Source organism: Galeopterus variegatus, unplaced genomic scaffold (genome assembly GCF_000696425.1).
Source record: "Galeopterus variegatus unplaced genomic scaffold, G_variegatus-3.0.2 Scaffold1597, whole genome shotgun sequence".
In the NCBI taxonomy this organism is placed as follows: domain Eukaryota; kingdom Metazoa; phylum Chordata; class Mammalia; order Dermoptera; family Cynocephalidae; genus Galeopterus; species Galeopterus variegatus.
Window position 1 is genome coordinate 140,550 of NW_007727708.1, and position 22,465 is coordinate 163,014.

A 22,465-nucleotide genomic window follows, 5' to 3' on the forward strand; every position below is an offset into this window, starting at 1 on the left:
CGAGACGAGATTGGCGGCGGCGGGGCCGCCTGTGCCCCCGCGCTGGCTTTGTACGCGGAGCCCCCTGCCGGTCCTTTAACAATGGGCGGCGCGAGCGCCCCGGCGCTGAGCCCGAGCTGAGGCCGGCGCTTCGCGGCCGACTGTCCGAAGCATGAGCCGAGCCGGCGTCCCCCGCTCGCCGGCGGGGCTGGGGCTGTGAGGGCCGCGGTTCCGGGTAAGGGAGCCGCAGGGCAGGCCTGGACTGGGCGCGGGGCACCGGACCCGCCCGGGGCGAGGCGCGGAGCCCGGGTGGCCCGGCCTTTTGTTCGCCTCTCTGGGGCCGCGCGGTCCCGTGCTTTCCTCAGGGCTCCCTGGGAGGAGCGAGCCCCCGACCTCTGCAGCGGGGAGCCCGAGCCCGTCGGGCGTTCGCCTCCGGTCTTCTCGGTGGGAGCCTTGCACCCCGGCGGGGCTGTGACTGGTGTCAGTCTCCCCGCTCCGCAGGGCCGGGGGGAGCCCGAAGCCGGGCCGCCCCTCCAGCTCTTCCCCAACTTGCAGCCAGGTCTTCTCCTTGGCAACTCGGGCCCGAGTCGATCCCCTTTCGCCTGGCACCCAGTTGGGCAGTTTCCAAAGCCAGCCAGCTCCTCCTGAGTGGGCAGCTCGGGCCTCACAGGAACTGGTTTGCACGGTTTAGGACAGTCGGGTGAAGATGAAGAGCCACACAGGGTGGCCTGAGGTCACACCCCTCGGGGAGGGGGCGCGGAGGGTCGTGGGGGAAGGAGCTGGCGTGACCGCGTCTGGGGTGTGTCTTCCAGACTGAACTTGCCGCGTCTGGCCAGGCGCGCCGCCGGAGCCCATGGAGCTGGAGGGGCAGTGGTGGCGAGGACAGCTGGCTGCCGATATTCACCAAGCGCTTCGGTACAAGGTAACCCCGGTGCCCGACCTTCCTGTTTGGTTTCTGGTGCCAGTTTTTATGAATCTCGGCTCCCTGGGGAGTCTGGTCAGGTTCTTCACTCACTACCTAACAGGCCGAAAAAGGCGAGTTTGCTTATTAACGCTCAAGGTTAATTAACTTCTTGGCTTCTTACCTAGGATGTATAAGAAGAACCTGCAACTTAAATGAGGAGGGGGTGGGCCGTGGTAGTTGGGTGCAAAGGAACATTCTGATGTTCTTGTTTCCAGACGGAACGTGGATTTGATCTTGTATTTAAAAAGACAAATTCGCTTAGTTTTTATTGGGCAAAGCAGCCTTCCTTGCTGCTATTGCATGCAGCTGTTTGTCATAATCGCGTTTGTACATACATAAATTACCCAGCCTTTCCACCAACTTTGTGTGAGACTTGGGGCAAATTAATTTCCTGTTTCTCATTTTCCTCATATGTAAAATGAGTAATAATAATAGTAGGACGTACTTATGGGACGACTGTGAAATTTAAGTAAGTTAGTACTGCACACGTGCTTAGAACAGTGCTTGGCATATAGTAAGCACTAAATGATAACTGTCATTACTTACTCATCAAGATTTGGGGCTATTCTAAACGCCTTAAGGTGGAAGACGTTAGCTGTTCCTGCTAATATCCTTACTCATCAAGATTTGGGGCTATTCTAAACGCCTTAAGGTGGAAGACGTTAGCTGTTCCTTCCTGCTAATATTAAAGGCAGAAAGTAGACCTAGTATACAGTACGTAATAGAAGGGTGGGGTGGGGGAAGATACACGTTTCTAGCACAAAGCAAAGTTTGTGTGTTGTTGCTCTTAAATAACAATTTTACCCCGCATGTTACAAGGCAGCTTAATGGGACAGCTCTACCTCTTTGATAACCAGAAGAGTGACAAGATCCAAAATGACCTCTTGTTTAACTCAGTTTTACCTTGGATTGAGAGAGCCATGCATTAAACGTAGAAAAATTGAGAAGGAAGCAAAACAGCTGACTCTTTAATAAAAAGGCTCCTCCTGATCGTTGCAGTTGAGAGATCCTGGGATGGTAATAAACTTGTATCTTGAGTTTCTGACCAGGTTAAATAGATTGGAAAATCCAATTCTGACAAATTGTTACAACTGTACCCTTTTCTAAGATTTGAGATTTCTAAATGCTACTTACTAATTCTGACATTCAATCTTTTAGATACACTAGATGCACCTCAGCCCCTAGTAGATTGTTTGCACCACATAAAAATTCCAACAATGGTTGGTTCTCCAGAGTGTTAGGAAAAGAGCTGCAGGTTTTCCATTTTGAAAATTGTCCAAATACACTTTTTTATTTATTTATTTTTTTTGCATATGTCATCTTTCAGTTTGAAATGTTCTTTTTTAAGTGTCAGCTTCTTTACCCCTTTGGTATGTGGTAAAACTAATTTGATGTTAATGATACATGTATTTTTAAATTGACATGAAACTTAAAATATTTTTCTTGGTGATTCCCATGGTTTTCAATTCTTATATTTTATGTATGTATAATTTCAATCCTGAATGGTTATCTGAATTAATTTTGTTAGTTAAGATTGGAAGTGGATTTTTTTTTAAATTCAGATTTGTTGAATGTTTTTTGTGCGTTAGTCTGTGGAGGATCCAAGAAATAAGACAACTCTGCACTCCAGTTGCTTATGAACTGTCAGAGGACGAGATAGCACGGGGTGTGAAGGAATGCCACTGAAAGTTATTGTGGGCCACCTGTGGCATGCTGCCCTGGCTTGTCTTTTTTTTTTTTTTTCCTTTAAAGATGACCGGTAAGGGGATCTTAACCCTTGACTTGGTGTTGTCAGCACCACACTCACCCAGTGAGCGAACCGGCCATCCCTATATGGGATCCGAACCCGTGGCCTTGGTGTTATCAGCACCGCACTCTCCCGAGTGAGCCACGGGCCGGCCCTGCCCTGGCTTGTCTTAATTTTACCTTTAAGCACCATGTAAACCATGTTTAGTGATTTAACACAGTGGCCACCACACTTTATAAAGAATTTACAGTAATCAATAGAAATTGGACTTGTGGAACTGGAAAGACCACTATTTGTAGTACACTAACAATCAAGGGAAGTTAAAATAAACTTTTCTCGTAGAAAAGACATGGTAATTTTATTTGGCAATTTAGTTGGTTAGTCATCTGTTTGTTTATTCAACATGTTGGGTACTTACTATGTAGAAGTTGCTATGCAGGTGTTAGAGCAGTCATAGTGAATGAGACAGACGTGATCTCTGCCTTCATTGAGTCTAATCTTTTTTATAATTCAGCACATCAGAATTTAGGTCTTTCTTTGGGCAGCTGCCATTCAGATACTGTGTTTAGACCCAAGGTTTACGGAAAAATAATCAGTGTGACCAGCATTGTGTCTACTCAGGAAGAGTGACAATTACAATGGATGGAAATCCTTTTGACCCCAAATGCCAATTCTACTGTTTTTTTGTAAAATATAATATATAGCCACTATTACTCCCAAAAACCCTACAAAGCACCTATCCCCTTATACCCTTTGTCTCGGTTTCTTTCTTCTCATCATTTTGCTATGTATACTAGGCTGTTTGAGAAAGTATTTGTAGGAGCCTTAATGACGAATGGGAACAACTCTAGCTTTGCGAGAGACGTTAAGAAAATATTTATCCCACAGAGTTGTACTTACATTTGTAAGTATTCCTTCAAGGCCTTTATTTTCATCCTGGGTGGACAGCTAACCCATTCTGGCAGGGGGATGGCATTTGGAGTGGTGAGCTGACAAGGATGTGAAACTGGAGATGAGGTATTCAGGCCTCTCTCTGCTCTAGTCCTGCGGGTTCCTGAGAAGCAGTTGGGAACAAGAGTGTTCAATTCTAGGGGATCAGGAATAGACAAAAGAAACACGTAAACTGAAAGAAGGTTATTTTCTCATGCTTGTGAAACTGCAGTACCTGGACAAAGAACAAAATCTGACAGTCCTCTGGTAAGCACTTGTACTTTACCATTTAAAAAACATAAAAGAGAATGTATGAGACAAAAAACACATTATTAAAAATCTTCTGGTGATGGCTGTTGGAGTCCCTGCCTCTGTTTTTAGTAAAATTTGTAAGGTTAACATAGTTAAAAATAAAGTCCACCAGTGCATTCCAAGTATGTTTCCCAGTGAGTCCTTAAGACCACATTCAGGACTCTTTTCCAGAAAACCTCCCCTGGCTTTGTTTTTTCCCAACTCATCACCCCGTAAGCTTAGTTAATCTTCTTCAGTGTTCCCATAATATTATGTGATTACTATATTGTAATGATCTCTGTATTTTGATTCACCTGCTAGAGTCTTGAGACTGTTTTTCCAGCTTTGATGGAAAATGCTCAATAAATGTCCATGATTGCCACAAAGAAAGGTAAAGTTGCAACTCATTTACACCATTGTAAAAGTCTACAGAAATAGTTGAGAAAAGAAAAATCCTAGGAGCTACATAAGAAATTGGCATGTTCCCTTTATTTGGAGAAATTTTTTTTTCTCATTAGTGTTTATGCTTTTCTCATTTATACAAAATTTTAAAACATAAAATGGTCCATTAGCTTATTACCCAGTAACCTCTCTTAATATTTTTAAAAAATTTTAAGTGATGTGTGCACATGGTTAATTTTTTCCAGACGGTATAGGAAGGTTTAAAATGGATCTCCTCCAACCGCCACTATTCTCTGGTCTTCTGAGGTTACCACCATTATTTTTTTCTGAAAAGATACCAAATAAATTAGTATATCTGCAAATATAATAAGTTTGTTGTTGATACAGAGATCATAATATATACTCATTGTTTTGTACCTTCCTCCCACCTCACCCTCAGTTTATCAGATTTTTCTATATCAATACACATAGGTCTATTGCTCTTTATTTTAAAGGCCACACTGAATCAATGTGTCATAGTTTAACTAGTTCCCTCTTGACAGACATCAAGCTTTTTTTAAAATTAAACTTATTTTGAGATTATTGTAGGTTCACATGCAGCTGTAAGAAATGATACAAGGAGATCCTGCTGCACCCTTTTCCCAGTTTCCTCCAGTGATAACATCTTGAAAATCTATAGTACAACATCACAACCAGGATCTTTACATTGATAGTCAAGATACAGAACATTTTGCATCACCAGAAGGATCTCTCATGCTGCCCTTTTACAAAAAGCCACACCTTTTTTCCCACCTTCATCTGTCACCTCCCCCTTAACTACTGGCAACCACTAATCTGTTCTACATTTCTATAATTTTGTCATTTCAAGAATGTTGTATAAGTGAATCATACAGTATGTGACTTTTTGGGATTAATTTTTTTCACTCAGCATAATTTTCTTGAGATCCATCCAGGTTTTTGCGCATCGAGCTTTTTTATTCTATTTTGCTTTTACAAACAGTTCTGCAAAGGACCTCCTTATATGGAGGGTAAATTCCTAAACCTAGGGTTGCTAGGTTAAGAGAGTATCTGCATTTTTACAAATTTATCTGTATTACCTAATTGCCCTCTGGAAGATTATATCAATTGTCAGTCTGACCAATAGTGTGTGAGAGTTCCTATTTCCCCTCTTAAGAGCTTTAGTAAAAGTTGATAAAATCTGATTTGGTAAGTGAAAAACCATATAACTCTTTAGATTTGAATGAGATCAGGCATCTTTTTGTATATTTTTGACCGCATTTTTCCTATGAACTATCTATATTTTTTGCCCTTTTCTTACTGATTTTTGAGTTCTCTGAAAAAGAAATTAGTTTTGTCGTATGTGACAGAAATATTTATTAAATGCATCTATTTTTCCCTTCTTTGAAATACCATTATTATATAGATTCTCCTGTCCAGTGAAAAGGAACGTCTTAATCATGTTACTTCTTCCATACCCCATCAGATTTTTAATGTTATCTTCATATAGTGCTGTCATATATAAGTTTATTTCTAGGTGTTTTCATTTTTATAGTTAACCATATAAGAAACCATCTATTTTCTAACATTATTAGTATACAGAAAAGCTACTGACCTTTTGTGTTTTGTAACCAGACATCTATTTCTAGGTGTTTTCATTTTTATAGTTAACCATATAAGAAACCATCTATTTTCTAACATTGTTAGTATACAGAAAAGCTACTGACCTTTTGTGTTTTGTAACCAGACATGTTACTGAATTCTTATTGTTTCTCGTTATTTTTTCTATTGATTTTCTTGGGTTTTCTGGATATAAATTCTACCATCTCAAAAATAGTAATTTTGTTCCTAAAAATGACTTTTGATTCTTCCTTACAATAATTATACCTTCTCTGTCTTTTTTCTATTTGGATTGGTCAGTACTTACAGAATACCGTTAAATAATATTTCCATAGAAGGCATTAGAATGGTAATCCTTCCATAGTTTCATCTCCAAGTGAGATGCTGGCTCTGTATATGAGATCTTTTTACCTCCCTCACTCCCTCCCTCCCATCCTTCAGCAAAGAAATGTACATTGGTTCTTATTTCTCCCAGTTTTAACCTTTATTTCAGATGCTGTTTTGGCATTTATAATTTGCATATTTATGTATAAATTTTTATTGTGATATATTAATAGATTTCCTAATATCAAACCATCCCAGCATTCCTGGGATGTAGTACAATTGATGATGATGTATTCTTTTGATATACTACTAACTTACATTGGCTTCCATTATATCTGTTTATCTTTGGTTGATATTAAGTTAGACTAATATGTAACTTCTTTGGTTTTTTGTTTTGTTTATTATAAAATGTACATAACTTAAAATTTACCATTTTAACCATTTTTAAGTGTATAGTGTAGTGACATTAGGTGCATTTATAATTGTTGTGCTTCCGTCAGCTATATCCATCTTTAGATCTCCCCAAACTGAAACTCCATACCCATTGAACAATAACTCCCCAATTTCCCACCCTCCAGCCCCTGTTAACCACTATTGTACTTTCTGTACTTACGATTCTGACTATTCTAGGTGCCTCATGTAAATGGAATCATACTAGAATTGTCCTTTTGTGTCTGACTTATTTCATTTCACTTAGCGTATTGTTTTCAAGGTTCATCCATGTAGCGTATATGAGAATTTCCTTTTTAAGACTGAATAATATTCCATTGTATGTATATATCACGTTTTGTTTATCCATTCATCTACTGATGGGCATTTGGGTTGTTATGTTTCCACCTTTTGGTTATTGTGAATAATGCTGTTATGAACGTGAATGTACAAGTACCTGTTTAAGTCCCTACTTTCAGTTATTTTGGGTATATACCTAAAAGTAGAGTTGCTGGATCATGTGGTAAATTCTCTTTAATTTTTTGAGGAAATATCATACTGTTATCCATAGTGACTACACCACTTTACACTCTCACCAGTAATGCACAGTTTCCAATTTCTACTCATCTTTGCAAACGCTTGTTATTTTCTGGGTTTTTTGTTTGTTTGCCATCCTTATGGGTGAAGTAGTATCTCGTAGTGGTTTTGACTTGCATTTCCCTGATGGTTAGTAATTATATTAGTCTGTTTTATGTTGCTTATAACAAAATACATGGAACTGGGTAATTATAAAGAAAAATGAAATTTATTGCTTACAGTTTCTAAGGCTGGGAATTCCAAAGTCCATCTGGTGGTGGCAACAGTGACCCAGGGGTCTCACATTGCAAGATGGTGGAAGCAGAGAGAGAAGACAAGATTCTCCTCTTGTTTTAATGCCCTCAGAACCACGCCCCTGACCACCATTTTTAATCCATTCACTATGACATGGTCCTACAATCCAATCACCTCTTTAAAGCACCACCTTTCAATTACCGTAATAGGAATTCCCACCCTCTTACCAGCAGGGGCTAAATTTCTAATTCATAAAACTTAGAGGACAATTCAAGTTCAGGGACTTTCTGGGGGACATAATTCAATCTACTACAGGGATGTTGATCATCTTTTTCGTGTTTCATGTATAAAAATACTTTTTGGGCATTTGTATATCTTCTCTGGGTTGCCTTTTCACTCTGCTGATAGTGTCCTTTGATATACAAGTTTCAAATTTTGATGCCCAATTTATCTCTTTTCCTTTTTTTTTTTGGCCTGTGCTTTAGGTATCATATCTATGTTATTTCCTTCTGTTGTGATACCTGTTGGATTTGGTATCATTATGTTGATCTTCATAGATGAATCTGGAAACTTTCCATCTTTCTCTGTGCTCTGAAAGTCTTTTAATAATATAGAAATTTTCGAAGTTTTTAAAAATGAGTTGATGTGATATTCTGAGGTTGAATCTGATGATGGGAAAATTTTTAGGTGTATGAAAGCATGATGACAAAGGAGAGATGGTAAAACTGCTAAAACAGAAACAAGATTAGAAGTTACTACTGGAGGGCTGGCCTGGTGGCGCACTGGAGAGTGCGTCGCTTGGGAGCGCGGTGGCGCTCCCGCCGAGGGTTCGGATCCCATGTGGAGACTGGTTCCCGCTCACTGGCTGAGCATGGTGAGGGCGCAACACCGAGGGTTGCGATCCCATTGCCAGTCAGTAAAAAAAAGACAAAAAGGAAAAAAAAAGTTACTACTGGATAAGTACTTGTCTCTACATCCCTGCAATAATTCAGCGTAACAGGAGCATATCCATTTATCTGTTACCTTCTAACCAAAAGCATTGAGCTTCCTGGGGTGGGTGGGTGGGGGGGTGTGCGTGCGTGCGCATGTGCGTGTGTGTGTTTTACGTGGTTGTTATTTTGGTAAGGATGTTTTTCTAAAAACCAGTAGGGAAAACAGGATTCTCTTATTAAAAATCTTTCTAGCATGCATCCATTCAATAGAGAAAGAAACACCTATAATTGGTCACATCAGAGATGGTTGGGTGTGCGTGCGTGCACGTGTGCGTGTGTGTGTTTTACGTGGTTGTTATTTTGGTAAGGATGTTTTTCTAAAAACCAGTAGGGAAAACAGGATTCTCTTATTAAAAATCTTTCTAGCATGCATCCATTCAATAGAGAAAGAAACACCTATAATTGGTCACATCAGAGATGGTTAGGAATAAAGAGAAAAGTTTGGTTTTACATTAAATTTTAAATGCTATTCACTGTCCTTTCACTCAACTTTTCCATTTTTATGTTCCACTCAAGAAAAGTGTGTTTTGAGCTCTGTAACACTAATTTATTGAAAAAACAATGTTAAGTATTTTCATTGTGGTGATAGTTCTACAGATAATGTCAGACTAAATATTGTTCTCTCAATTTAGGAGCTGAAGTTGCCCTCCTACAAAGGCCAGTCTCCTCAACTAAGTCTCAGACGGTATTTTGCTGACTTGATTGCCATTGTGAGCAATCGCTTCACGCTCTGCCCCTCTGCCCGACATCTTGCTGTCTATTTGCTGGACCTGTTTATGGATCGCTATGACATCTCTATCCAGCAGCTGCATTTAGTTGCGCTTTCCTGTTTGCTTCTAGCAAGTAAGTATGAATCTCATATACATGACTGGAAATTTCCATTGTTTATATAATAAAATAAATTTACATAGAGCTTGGTGGGATATCACCAAATCCCACTCATTCTAGTTTACTAGTATCAGGAGGTTTATGTTGAAAGAGCTTCTCAGCACAATTCTTAACCAGACATTAAAAAGTGGCTCTGGAGTCTTTTAAAAACATGCCTAAGCTTTACATCCTGAAGACTCTGATACAAATGTCTATGCTACCACAGATCGACTGAGCCAGAATCTACGTAATGGAGCCTGGGTTTTTAACTTTAAAAGTTCCAAAGGTGAGTCTGTATTCCTTTCCAATTGAGAACCATTGTCTTAAAGCAGTGCTCCTCAAAATTCCAGGAGGAATTTTGTCCCACAGGGACACTTGGCAATGTGTGGAGCCATTTTTGGTTGTTACAACCTGTGGGGAATGCTACTAGCATCTAGTTCATAAAGGCCTGGATGCTGCTAAACATCCTGTAATACACAAGACAGTTCCCTATAATAAAGAATTCTCTGGCCCAAAAAGCAATGAAGCTGAAGTTCAGAAACTCTGTCTTAAAGGTACCATACTCTTATATTGTTAGAATATTTTCTACTGACTACATAATGAGTTGGCTTAATGAACTAAAAGTTCATGTGCAACTTTTTTAAAAATGTGAAAATCTTTGCTTATGCATTAGGCCAACTATGATAAGCTTCAAGATAGAATCTTATACAACCATATGTGTTACCCAAAACAGAATGTATTCCTGGACCTTTTGGCTCCTCTTTCTCTTAACATCTTCCTATAACTCATTTCGTTGCTTGTTAGCACCCTCACTGAATAGAGATGGCAATTAAAGGAACTGAAATTGAGTTTTTCTTCTAGTAATATGAAAAAATTATATGTGATACTGAATTTGAATTGATAACATAGTTGTAATATTACCCATGTTATTACAGTAGAAATTTAAGCCCTATTTCAAAGTAGTATGTATATATGTCCACTTCTAACCCCCCACTTAAGGGTTCGAGATCCAGTATGGCTGCTGTCTAAAGAACATTCCCCTACACCCATACCACCAGAGTTTTTTCTAAAACACCTTTGTGCTTTGACTGTTAATAAACTTAAAACCAAATGCAGTCCTATGTGATATCATTTCTGGTACTAATTTCTTCTCATATTTTATTTTCCTATCCTTATTTTTCTTTCGATCTGATGACCATAACTACTTATTTTGTCCCCTTCAATGTCTTTTTATAAGTTATATCAGATCCCTTATAGAACCAGGCTGAATATAAATAAAACATAGCCACAGTGATGACTTCCCACTACCTGGGCATTAAGGTGGAAACTGCTTAATGTAGCATTTAGAACCTTTCATCTGGACCCAACCACCTTTCCAGTCTCATCATTCAACCCTTTCCCCATGTACCTTGAGCCAAATTCTTAGAAAACTATCTACTTCATGAATATCTACATTTCCCTTTTAATCTGTTGTTGTGTAAGATCCAGACACATCACCCAAAGGCCAGAGAAGTAAGGCTTGTACATTTATAATTAACCTTTAATTTAACTTTTAAAGTTTCACGCTCATAAGCAATCTTGTGTACAGTACTGTATGTGTTTCGTCACTGGCTGTGAAGCTCTAGGGTTTAAGAGTTTATATAAGATTAGAAAAAAAACACACTCAAGAGGTCAGATATGTGAGAGTCCACAAATAAAATGACTTTTTGTTATCCTACAACAGTACTGTATGTGTTTCGTCACTGGCTGTGAAGCTCTAGGGTTTAAGAGTTTATATAAGAATAGAAAAAAAACACACTCAAGAGGTCAGATATGTGAGAGTCCACAAATAAAATGACTTTTTGTTATCCTACGATGTTAATTTATTATAGGATCAGTTAATAGCAGAGAGACACTGGAAATCAGACATGCAAGTTAGGTTATTTTAAAAACTCAGGATCATTCATGGAAAGTAACTTTCTGCCTGCTGCTGCCCTCACTGTCATTTTAACACTACCAGGTCCCACCTGCTTTATGCCTGTGATTGTTAAGTGTGGTATGGGCCAAGAGAAGGCTCATCTTGGTGGACTGTGAAATAATGAACAATGCATAGTCTGTTAATAGACTGACTTACATTTATGACTTAAGTTTACTTACCAATAACTGACTAAATGACTTAGGGGTTACTAAACTAGGTAGTCATAAATTACATGTCACTACCAAAGTTCACTGAGGGCTGTGGTTGAATAATAAGAATTTTGACCACCATGTAGTGTTTAGAATTGGTGCTAAATTCCTACAATTTCCACAATTTGAAGGAAGGGTACTTTATTTGTGCACCATCTTAGGTTGATTGGAATGGAGTTTTCAATTGTTCTTGCTTTTAAATTATGTATTTACTCTTTGTTTAGGGTCATGATCAATTTATTTTATTGAAGATTATTTGGTTTAATCTACGTAGTAATATGTAGTTATTTTTGGCTCATTTTCCATTAGCTCGGCTTTAGAATCTGTATTTATTGTGGTTGAAATATGAATTGTTTAGCACCTATTACAGAAAGAACTGGATATGCCCTCCGTTTGTTCTACTGACACCTAGTCCTCCTTTCCTTGAGAGAGAATTGCTTTTACATTCTTCCTTTTCTCCTGGAGAGTAGAACATGTGCGAGGTATCCTTCAGGGTCTCAGCCCCTCCCAAGTAGGTAGTGATCAAAAGAGTTCGAGCTTTCAGCTCTGCAGCTAGGGTCAGGAATCTAAGAGGCTGGCCCTTAGCCAACAGCTACACCCCTTCCCCTTGCCCCCTTCCCATCCCCCCATCCTGTCTACAACTTTACAACAAAAGAGCTTAAGATGCTTATAAACCGATAACCTGATTTCAGTGTCTAATGTCTTTTAAATTTGTAGAGAACATTCTAGTGTTTCTTACATTCTTACACTCTGTCTTCTTACGTTTGGATACCAATGGGAGAACTCCAAGTAATTATTGTGTTATTCAAATAATGCTTCTCTCCTTACATCTGTCTTTTAAATTTGTAGAGAACATTCTAGTGTTTCTTACATTCTTACACTCTGTCTTCTTATGTTTGGATACCAATGGGAGAACTACAAGTAATTATTGTGTTATTCAAATAATGCTTCTCTCCTTACATAATGATTGAACTGTGTGCCCCTCCCCCAGCTGTTCCCTGCTTTGGAATGGGCATCCTCTTGTATGAAAGTGAAGAAGAGCTTACAGCTGACAGGACTGGGTGACAGTTGGATTCCAGTTATGTAGTAGGTTGGGAGGCTTGTAGGTAGTCTGCCCAAAGATGGAGCATGGCTTATAAGTTCCAGAAGCTAATGCTTGTCCAGTTGCCTGAGTGTCTGTACTATTAGAGGTAAGAAGAAAGGGCTACAGATTATCTGATTGGTGACAGGAGTATAGTACTGTAGAGCAGGACCTATGGTGATGCTATAGGGATAGAAAATTGAGACAAAAAATTCAGCATCTGCTCTGTAATCTTTCAATTACAGAGCTGTAATCTAAAGCTCTGTAAACTGCTCTGTCATCTTTAGCCAGACTCTCTAGCCCTAAAGTTTCTGGCTTATTCTAAAATTGACTCTGCATTGTCCTGGGAAATTCTCATATTCTAATTCTTTCACGTGTATACCGTTTTTCCTTGGCTTCTGTGATCCATATTACACTTATGGAGATTATAGATGCAATTTTGGAGATAAAGCTTCTGATAATTTTTACAAGATCTTGCAAAACTAAGAAGTCACAATGAAACCAAAAGTGAGATCACAGGCTTTTAGTAGTAACAATTTGTGACAAGTGCTTGTTTCCTCTTGCCCACTGATACTGGGTTAGCAAAGCTTTTTAGTTTACTATGAACTGATCCTACAATAAACTAGAGAGACACTGGGAATCAGACATGATAGGTGAATTGTATCCACAGTTGCTTTGATTTACATCTCAATTTTTAATGAGCTTAGAATTTTTTTCCAAAGCATTACTTCTTCCTGTTTATTACCCATTTTTCTATTAGATTGATGGTCTTTTAAATTTGTGAGGATTCTTGGTGTATATTTTAAGGATGACTTTTTCCCCCACTTTGTAATAAAAGTATAGAATGTGAGTTGGCAGAACTCATGGTGACATCTGATCCATGCCCTCCCTACTCATTATACAAGTCTTCTCTACCATTATACCTACCATTCACTGCTGGCTTTGAAAGCATGTTGGTTTCTTTGGCTGATCTGAACATTTCCTATAAAGGAAAGACAACCTGATGTTTTGTTTCTGTGGCCTCTAATTATTTCCTGGGAAGCAGATATGAATTTCCTATGTCCTTATTTCCTGTTTGGGGCCTTTATCAATATAATCACATGGCTTCTGGTATTTCCTTTCAATTGAAGAAACTGATCTTTGTGATCTGTGTGTAGTATTGTGGATAAGTAGATTTATAATCACACATAGTATTTAGCACAACAAAAACTATAGAAATGAATGCAGATACTCACTGTTGTCACACTTTTGAAATCCTTTAATATCCACGTATCCATTTTGTATTATATCATAATGAAAAAGTTCTCAAAAACTTAAACCTGAATTTAAATATAAAATATAGAAATCCCATAGATGCTTAGTAATATAGAAGTCTGTCATGCTGGTAATTGCTGGCCCTCTGTAACCTGATGCAATACTTTGGTCTAGAAGTGCAGATTTGGGAATTCAAACATAAATCTTAATTTTGGCTTCCAATTTTTGGTTTGACTCAACTTACATGACTATCAGTAAATTGGCCAACCTCACTACCTTGATTTCTTGAGCTGTGAAATTGGTCATATACAATTTTATTTTTGATATTGAAATTTCAAGGAGATAATATGAAACATTCCTGAACCTCAAATTATGGTAAATTATGGTATATTAATTTCTTCAAAGGAACCTCAAGCATGATATAAACAAACCCATTAATTTTTATAATATTCCTTTGAAGTGTACTGTCAGTATTGCTGCTGCTACACAAATGGTAGGGTGCTTTGAAAGCCTTAACGATTCATCTAGAGAAATTGAACTAAATTCCTAGGTCATTCTCCTGAGAAATTTCACTTTATTATACTGAGAACAGTGGTTTCCTCTTCTATCTCTTTATTCAGTGATGCTGCTGGATAACTATGTCATAAAGAACACTTTAGTGCTTTCAGCTGTACTAAGTGTATGCTATCGGTGAAACTTGTGAAATTCATCTTTGTGTTAATTGAATTGGGAAGGACTATCTAGATTCTTGAAAAGTCTGAATTATGTAAGTTTGGATTAACTCCTATCTGCAGCAATATTCTGTTGAAGAGGGGTTTGTATTTAAAGAAGTTCAAAATCTCTCTGGGTCAGTGAGAGCTGCCATTTCTCCTGTGGGCTTAGGTTCTTTTTAAGGCATGAGCTTAGAATCTCCTGGCATCAGATACAAGAGCTTCTTCCCCAGTTCTGCTCCCTAAGCAAAGACCAAGGCGGTCAGCACTTTTTCCCCAGCCGCAAGGTGGGCCAACATAAGCAAACCCTCACCGGCTCCAGCACCATTGCCTGTACACTGAGCATCTAGACCCAGTAACCCTGGCCACTACCATTTGTTCTAACAGCTTTAGCATATGGTGTAAACGCATCCCTGATAGGAGAGAAATTTCACAGGGAAACTCATCTGGTTTCTCCTGTTTTGGCAGTCTTTCTGGCCCTTCTCCAAACAATGTTTTTAAATGGATAAAATAAAATTATAAGATTTATAAGGAAACCAAATATATTGAAATTGTTATGAAAATATGTTGAAATACATCAAAATATTAAAACAAAAATTTTGATATGGTAATATGTGCTTCTTTAATCACATTTTAACAATAATTTTTAACAAGTATGAGTGAAATCTGTTGAGAAAAATCTATAACAACTGTAATATAAAATGACTGTTTTAAACCATAAACATAAATGTAAAATAGGACACAGTACTGGGATGTAGAAGGCATTAGTTATAATTTCTCTTCTTCTGTGGACCACTATGGAAGAAAGACCCAAACAGATTTGAGACAATTCTTTCTTGGTTTCATTGCTGTATCTGGAAAATCATAATGGTACCTGATAATTTGTGAATTTTCTCCAGCCATAAATTCTAGAAATCCCTAAAACAAATGCTTTATATAGTAAAATGCTTGTTTGGAAATTGAAGAGTAAGATGGTACATGATCTATGGAAATGTTATTCTGGGGCTGAAGAGGGAATTTTTTTTAATACATATTTATGGGGTTCAGAGTTGACTATCAGTATTTGTGTACAGTATCTTTATATAGTAAAATGCTTGTTTGGAAATTGAAGAGTAAGATGGTACATGATCTATGGAAACGTTATTCTGGGGCTGAAGAGGGAATTTTTTTTAATACATATTTATGGGGTTCAGAGTTGACTATCAGTATTTGTGTACAGTATGTAATGATCAAATCAATATTAATAGCATGTTAATCATTACAAATCATAATTTTTGTGTCCCTATCCCCACTCATCCTCCCGTTCCCACCTTTCCCTCCTTCTGAAAGATCATTTTGTTATGATCTTTCTTTGTTTCTTAGCTCCCACTTATGAGTGAGGACATGTGGTGTTTCTCTTTCTGTGCCTGGCTTATTTCACTCAATATAATTTCCTCCAGGCTCATCCATTTTGCTGCAAATGGCAGAATTTCATTCTTTTTTATGGCAGAGTAGTATTCCATTGTGTATATAAACCACATTTTCCTTATCCAGTTGTCCATTTATGGACATTTAGGTTGGTTCCATACCTTGGCTTTTGTAAATAGAACTGCAATGAGCATGGGAGTGCAGGTATTCCTTCGACATGGTTATTTCCATTCCTTTGGGTATATACTCAGAAGTGGGATTGCTGGATCGTATGGTAATTCATTCTGTAGTTATTTGAGAAACTCCATACTGTTTTCCATAATGGCTGTACTAATTTACAGTCCCACCAGTAGTGTAGAAGAATTATCTTTTGTCCACATCCTTGCCAGCATTTGTTATCCTCTGTCTTTCCTAATGGCCAGTCTAGCTGGGTGAAATGTCTCAAAGTGGTTTTGATTTGCATTTCCCTGATGATTAGTGATGTTGAGCATTTTTTCATGTTCTTGTTGGCCATGTGTATATCTTCCTTTGAAAAATGTTTACTCAGCTCCTTTGCCCTTTTTTTAATTGGATTATTTGGGCATTTTTGCTGATAAGTTGTTTGAGTTCCTTCTATATTCTGGATATTAATCCCTTGTCAGTTGTATGGTTTGCAAATATGTTCTCTCATTCAGTGGGTTGTCTTTTCACTCTGTTGTTTCCTTTGATGTGCAGAAGCTATTTGGTTTGATATAATCCCATTCGTTTTTGTTGCTTGTGCTTTTGGGTTCTTATTCTTAAAGTCTTTGCCCAGTCCTATGTCCTGATGTGTTTCCCCTATGTCTTCTTCTAGGAGTTTTATAGTTTCAGATCTTATTAGTATTTAATCTGTTTTGAGTTGATTTTGGTATATGGTGAGAGGTACGGGTCTAGTTTCATTCTTCTACACGTGGATATCCAGTTTTCCCAGCACCATTTACTGAATAGGCTGTCTTCTCCCCAATTTATGTTCTTGGCACCTTTGTCAAATATCAGTTAGCTGTAAGTACCTAGGTTGATTTCTGGATCCTCTGTTCTGTTCCATTGGTCCGTGTGTCTGTTTTTATGCCAGTACCATGCTATTTTGGTTACTATAGCTTTGTAGTATAAGTTGAAGTCAGGTAGTGTAATGCCTCCAGTTTTATTTATTTTTTTGCTCAGGATTGCTTTGGCTATTCAGGATCTTTTGTTGTTCCATATGAATGTTAGGATTGTTTTTTCTCTTTCTGTCAGGAATGTCATTGATATTTTAATGGCAATGGCATTGAATTTATAGATCACTTTGTAGTATGGACATTTTACCACATTGAATCTGTAGATCACTTTGTAGTACTGACATTTTTACCTCATTGAATCTATAGATCACTTTGTAGTATGGACATTTTTACCACATTAATTCTTCCAATCAAGCTTGAAAAGGAATCTTTCCATCTTTTGGTGTCCTCATTAATTTCATTCAGCAGAATTTTGTAGTTCTCTTTGTAGAGATCTTTCACCACTTTGGTTAAATTTGTTCCTAGGTATTTTATTCTTTTGGTAGCTATTATAAATGGGCTTACTTTCTTGATTTCAAAGAGGGAATCTTATTCCTCAGCTGTGCATAGTTGAAACTTGATAGATGAGTATTTCTTGAAAAAAGTTAATGGCTTCAAATAATGACATTCAGCATCAGATCATCATTACTCCTATTCTGCTTTGAGTAAGGGGATTTAAAAGAGGATATAAAGTATCTCTCCCTCCTTCCCCCCCATTTTTAAAAGCAGAATTAACTATATTTGTTTTGAATTCAGAATAGGAGGGATGGGTTTATATGTGTGTGAGGAATGATAATGCTTATGTTAATATTTACCCAGTTTTTTTCCCCAATCTCTTTCTCTCTCTGGAATTGAGATTATGCTGAAAATATGCCAAGGTGAAACACTTGAAGCTTAACTATTTTTGATTTTAGATAAAGCTATGACATTAAATTCTTTAAACTATCTCCTACTTTAAAATAAAATAATTTTCTTCTACCAACCACCACCTGTCTGCAAAAGAAATTTCCTGAAAAGATTCAGCTGGTGATATTTGAGAGAGGTTTTTTTCATTTATACAAATGACTGTTTCCATTACACAACGGACACATCAAAATGTTTACATGATTCAAGCATATATTTTTAGGGTATGGTGGCACTGGGAAAGGAAACACACAAATGTGAGAACCAGAGAGAGTTCTGGCACAATTTTATCTAGATAAGGTAGGGGAAAGAATGTCTTCAGATCTAAATCCTGGCAGTAAGACAGCAAATCCCATTTAATTGATTAGACCTACAATGATCACTTGCCTGACATTTTCTCCCCTCTCCCCCCCACTTTCTTATAAGGTAAATTTGAAGAAAAAGAAGATAGTGTGCCTAAGCTGGAACAGCTCAACAGCCTGGGTTGTATGACTAATATGAATCTAGTATTAACAAAACAAAATTTGCTACATATGGAACTATTATTATTAGAAACTTTTCAGTGGAACCTCTGCCTTCCAACAGCAGCCCATTTCATCGAGTATTATCTCTCTGAAGCAGTACACGAAACAGATCTTCATGATGGCTGGCCAATGATTTGCTTGGAAAAAACTAAACTCTACATGGCCAAATATGCAGATTACTTTCTGGAAGTATCTTTGCAAGGTGAGTTGTTGTGAATGCCAGTAAGTGACTTGTGTGCTCGTGATTTGTATATTCTGTTGCTTAAGTTCATTTTTGGTGTCTCCACAGATTATGCCTTTCTAAATTATGCACCTTCTTTAGTAGCTGCTGCATGTGTGGCTTCTTCAAGGATTATACTTCGTCTTTCTCCAACGTGGCCTACAAGACTACATCGTCTTACTGCTTATTCCTGGGATTTCTTAGTGCAGTGTATTGAACGGCTATTGATGTAAGCCTTTTTGTCTTGTGTTTGTAATTTCTCATTAACATTTTTCTTCATTTATAAGGTTCCCAAAAAACAACTTCTCAAAGGCACAGAGCTTTTTGGATACTTGCTTTTGGCGATATCCATCGCTTTTCGTGGAGTCAGCTATTAAAGAGTTGGGGGTGTGGAGCAAGACTTTTCTGCAGATTCTTCTCAAATACATTATTAATAGTTTTCATTCTCTTAATGTTTCAGTGCGCATGATAATGATGTGAAAGAAGCAAACAAGCAGAGAGGACAGGCAGGACCACAGTCAACACAACTAAGTGTGTTCCAGACAGCCTCGCAGCCCTCACGGCCAGTTCACTTTCAGCAACCTCAGTATCTCCATCAGACACATCAGACCTCACTGCAGTATCGCCATCCTGTATCAGAACAACCAAGCTGTCAGCAGATTGTATCTACCACGCACACCTCATCTTACACCCTACAGACATGTCCTGCTGGCTTCCAAACTAGTGTTCAGGGCCTTGGGCATATGCAGACTGGTGTTGGTATGTCACTGGCAATACCAGTAGAAGTTAAGCCCTGTCTGAGTGTTTCTTATAACCGGAGTTATCAGATAAATGAACATTACCCATGTATTACTCCATGCTTTGAAAGGTGATTGTGTGTGAAGGTAATAACCCAGACTGTTTTGTGACTTGATGCTCTGGGGCAAGCTTTTTGTAAACCTCCCTTCAAAAGGAAAGGGACCCAAATGACATCAGAACTCTTCAGGTACCAGCGTCAGGAAGACTGAATATCCCTTTCAGTGTACCATGAACACTTGGGGAAGGACTAAGCAAATACTGCACACACTTTTAACATGGGATGCCATATCCTGTTACAACAAATCCCCAAATGACAAAAATATTCAAGCCCCGGCTAATGGTCCACATATTTCAAAAATATTCAATACAACAGAAAATTTGGATAGACTCCAGTATGCTGTTTTGAGATTTAACCTGTGGTAGGTTCTGGGCCTAATGTCGGCTTATATGTCAAAGACTAATGTTTATCTGTAGACTTGCCAAACAGTCTTTTATGAAGGAAAAAATTAATTCAGTATTAATTTCTGAAGAGGTCCTTTTTTTTTATTCTGCAGTTTTATTTTTGATCTACAGATTTTTTGACTAAGTTTAAACTCGTGAATTGCTATGCTATACCAATCTTCTATATAACTTCCTATCATAAATAGTATAGGAATCTGGATTTATGTATTAAAGTTTAGAGTAGATCTCTTAAAGTCATGGTCATAATTTTTTTGTTTTTTCCCTAAGTGATCAACCTCAGATCTTTAAAACACATTTAACTCAGGGACTTTGTACTACTTGGAGACACTTAACTGTAATGCAACAGGCTTTGTTACATGTTATAGTATGAATTACCTTTATAACAGGTTAAAATACTCCTGCTAGGATGTTTTCAAATGAAAACATAATATAGCTCAGAATGAATGAAGTGGTAGTTCCTATCATTCACAATACATATATAGGTTTTGCACTTGTTAGTGCAATCAATGATTTATACTCAGATTTTATACTACTACAAAAAAAGTTTTCAAGGGAAGGCATACCTGTAAAATGTCAGTACTAGAATAAAGTCCCACAGGTTTATTTTGGAGTGAACAGTGGCCAGGGTAGTTCTCAGGTTGTGCTAGAGCAGCACGTTGTTAGATGGAAAGCAGATTTTACAAGCAACCTTTAAAACCAGCTAGTCAATCTAAGCAGGCAAAGGTACTGATTACTAAATTTCAGTAGCTAACTTTCAGTGGATTGGCCCACAACTGCCCTGTGACATTTCACTGAACTGGTTATGAGTAGAAACAGCAATAACAGTGGTTACAGTAAGGGCAATTTGGGGGGATAAACAAAAAGTAAAAAGAAAAATCATTGCAATAACTGACTATAGAGTGTCTTATCCGTGAGAGAAGAGAGATTTGGTGGATGGAAGTTTTCAGGTTTAAAAATTAGTAAGGTGTGTCTTTTTGTTTGTTTTTTTAAAGATAGCACTTGAATAGAAGGGAATATGCATGGCAGGTATGTGACTGCCACATATGCTTTGAAGACAAACATTATTATAAAGATGTGTGGGTATGCAGCAGGAGTCTCAGTAATCAAGCCAATGGCTTTTAATAGGAAGGGAAGGGGCTCAAGACACAGTAACGGACTGATCCAGATAGCTCCAGTGGGTGAATGTGGGTAGGTGGCTTCTGCCAGCATGAATTCTTAGAGTAATGTCCTTTCCTTAAAAGGAAAATAACTTTTATATTTAGAGTACATATGGCATGATGTGGATTAGTCTGGTAGATAAAAAACCACTCGGGTAAGAACACTCACTTATGGCAGTTTTCAAGCATAAAAATTGTTTTCTGAAAGTATCATCACTTTTCCTCTTTAAAGAAGGCTGCTAATTGGATTTTGGTAGTTTTTACCTCAAGAAAACTTGAATTATTGGAGGGAAAGTGGGTTCAAAAGAGAATATATCTTTCACATTCACATTCAGAACCCAGCAAACTGGAGTCTAGTTTTCAGTATTTTAACTACCTCAATAATACTATGAATGTAAGATACTGGGATAGAGATCCCAACTTGAAACAACAAACAGTGCCTGTGGTAATTTAATGTCTTGTCAAATGCTTTTATTGATTGGTTTGTATGTCATTCTTGTTATAGAAGAATATGCCTTTTTAAAAAGCTTATTAACAGTTTCCCAATTTATATTTAAAAAAACAAAACAAAACACTGGATTAATCTTTGTGGGGTGGGGAGAATAAAATGATTGATTACTATTGCTGCATACCCGGGGTGGGGTGTGGCGGGGTGGTTGGAGAACCAGAACTATTCTTAAACCATTAGGTTTCAATATAATTACAGCTCACAACCGCTAGCTTTGGGGGGTGAGGAGGGAGATGTATGGGTTTTGTTGTTTAATTTATTGATTAGTCTTTAAAGTAGGGGGTTTTTTTTGTTTTTTTGTTTTTGAGATTACTGGACCATCATTAAATGTGTACTGTGAAGAGATTAATGATATGTATAAAGGGCTTTACCAAAGTCCACTAAATAAACACTACTCAAGTATAGACTACAAACCAAAATGTACCTGTTACAACATTAATTGCAAATAGCAAGCATGGTGCTGAAGTCTACACCAGTGAATTAGATGAGTGCTATGCACTTGGTTTTAAAATAAAACTAGTTTTCAGTAAAATGGCTTTGGTGTTTTTGTTTTAAATACAAAGTTGTATATTTGCAGCTTCACTGAACAATGGCATATTTAGTCAGAGTTGGAATCATGATTACATTTATTCCAAACCATCCAGATACAGAATATAACCATAGTGGTGGGAAATATCTGTCCATTCATTATGTATTTTGTACTGAGCTCTGAAACCCACAAAAGTATACTGGACACCAGTGTTGCCTTTTGACCTTAAAATCAGTTGTTAGTACATCAGCAACTGCAGATTTATTAAACAATGATGCAAGCAGAAAACGGTCAAAGGTGTGAGAACAGGGTCAGCAGTGA

The 22,465-nt window shown here is 37.8% G+C and overlaps 1 protein-coding gene across 2 annotated transcripts; it reads left to right on the forward strand.

The window, feature by feature from the left end:
• The first annotated feature begins 68 nt into the window (after window positions 1-68).
• CCNJ (cyclin J) lies at window positions 69-22,147 on the forward strand. 2 transcript variants are annotated; one of them, XM_008577882.1, is made up of 6 exons: window positions 69-214; window positions 792-901; window positions 9,139-9,349; window positions 18,373-18,672; window positions 18,760-18,919; window positions 19,151-22,147. In XM_008577882.1, the coding sequence occupies exons 2-6, from the start codon at window positions 833-835 to the stop codon at window positions 19,560-19,562; spliced, it is 1,152 nt and encodes a 383-aa protein (XP_008576104.1). In that variant the 5' UTR covers window positions 69-214; window positions 792-832; the 3' UTR covers window positions 19,563-22,147. The 2 variants fall into 2 exon arrangements, with proteins under 2 accessions (XP_008576104.1, XP_008576105.1); XM_008577883.1 differs by lacking the exons at window positions 69-214; window positions 792-901 and adding an exon at window positions 9,600-9,659 and having other exon boundaries at window positions 9,212-9,349.
• The last annotated feature ends 318 nt before the right edge of the window (window positions 22,148-22,465 follow it).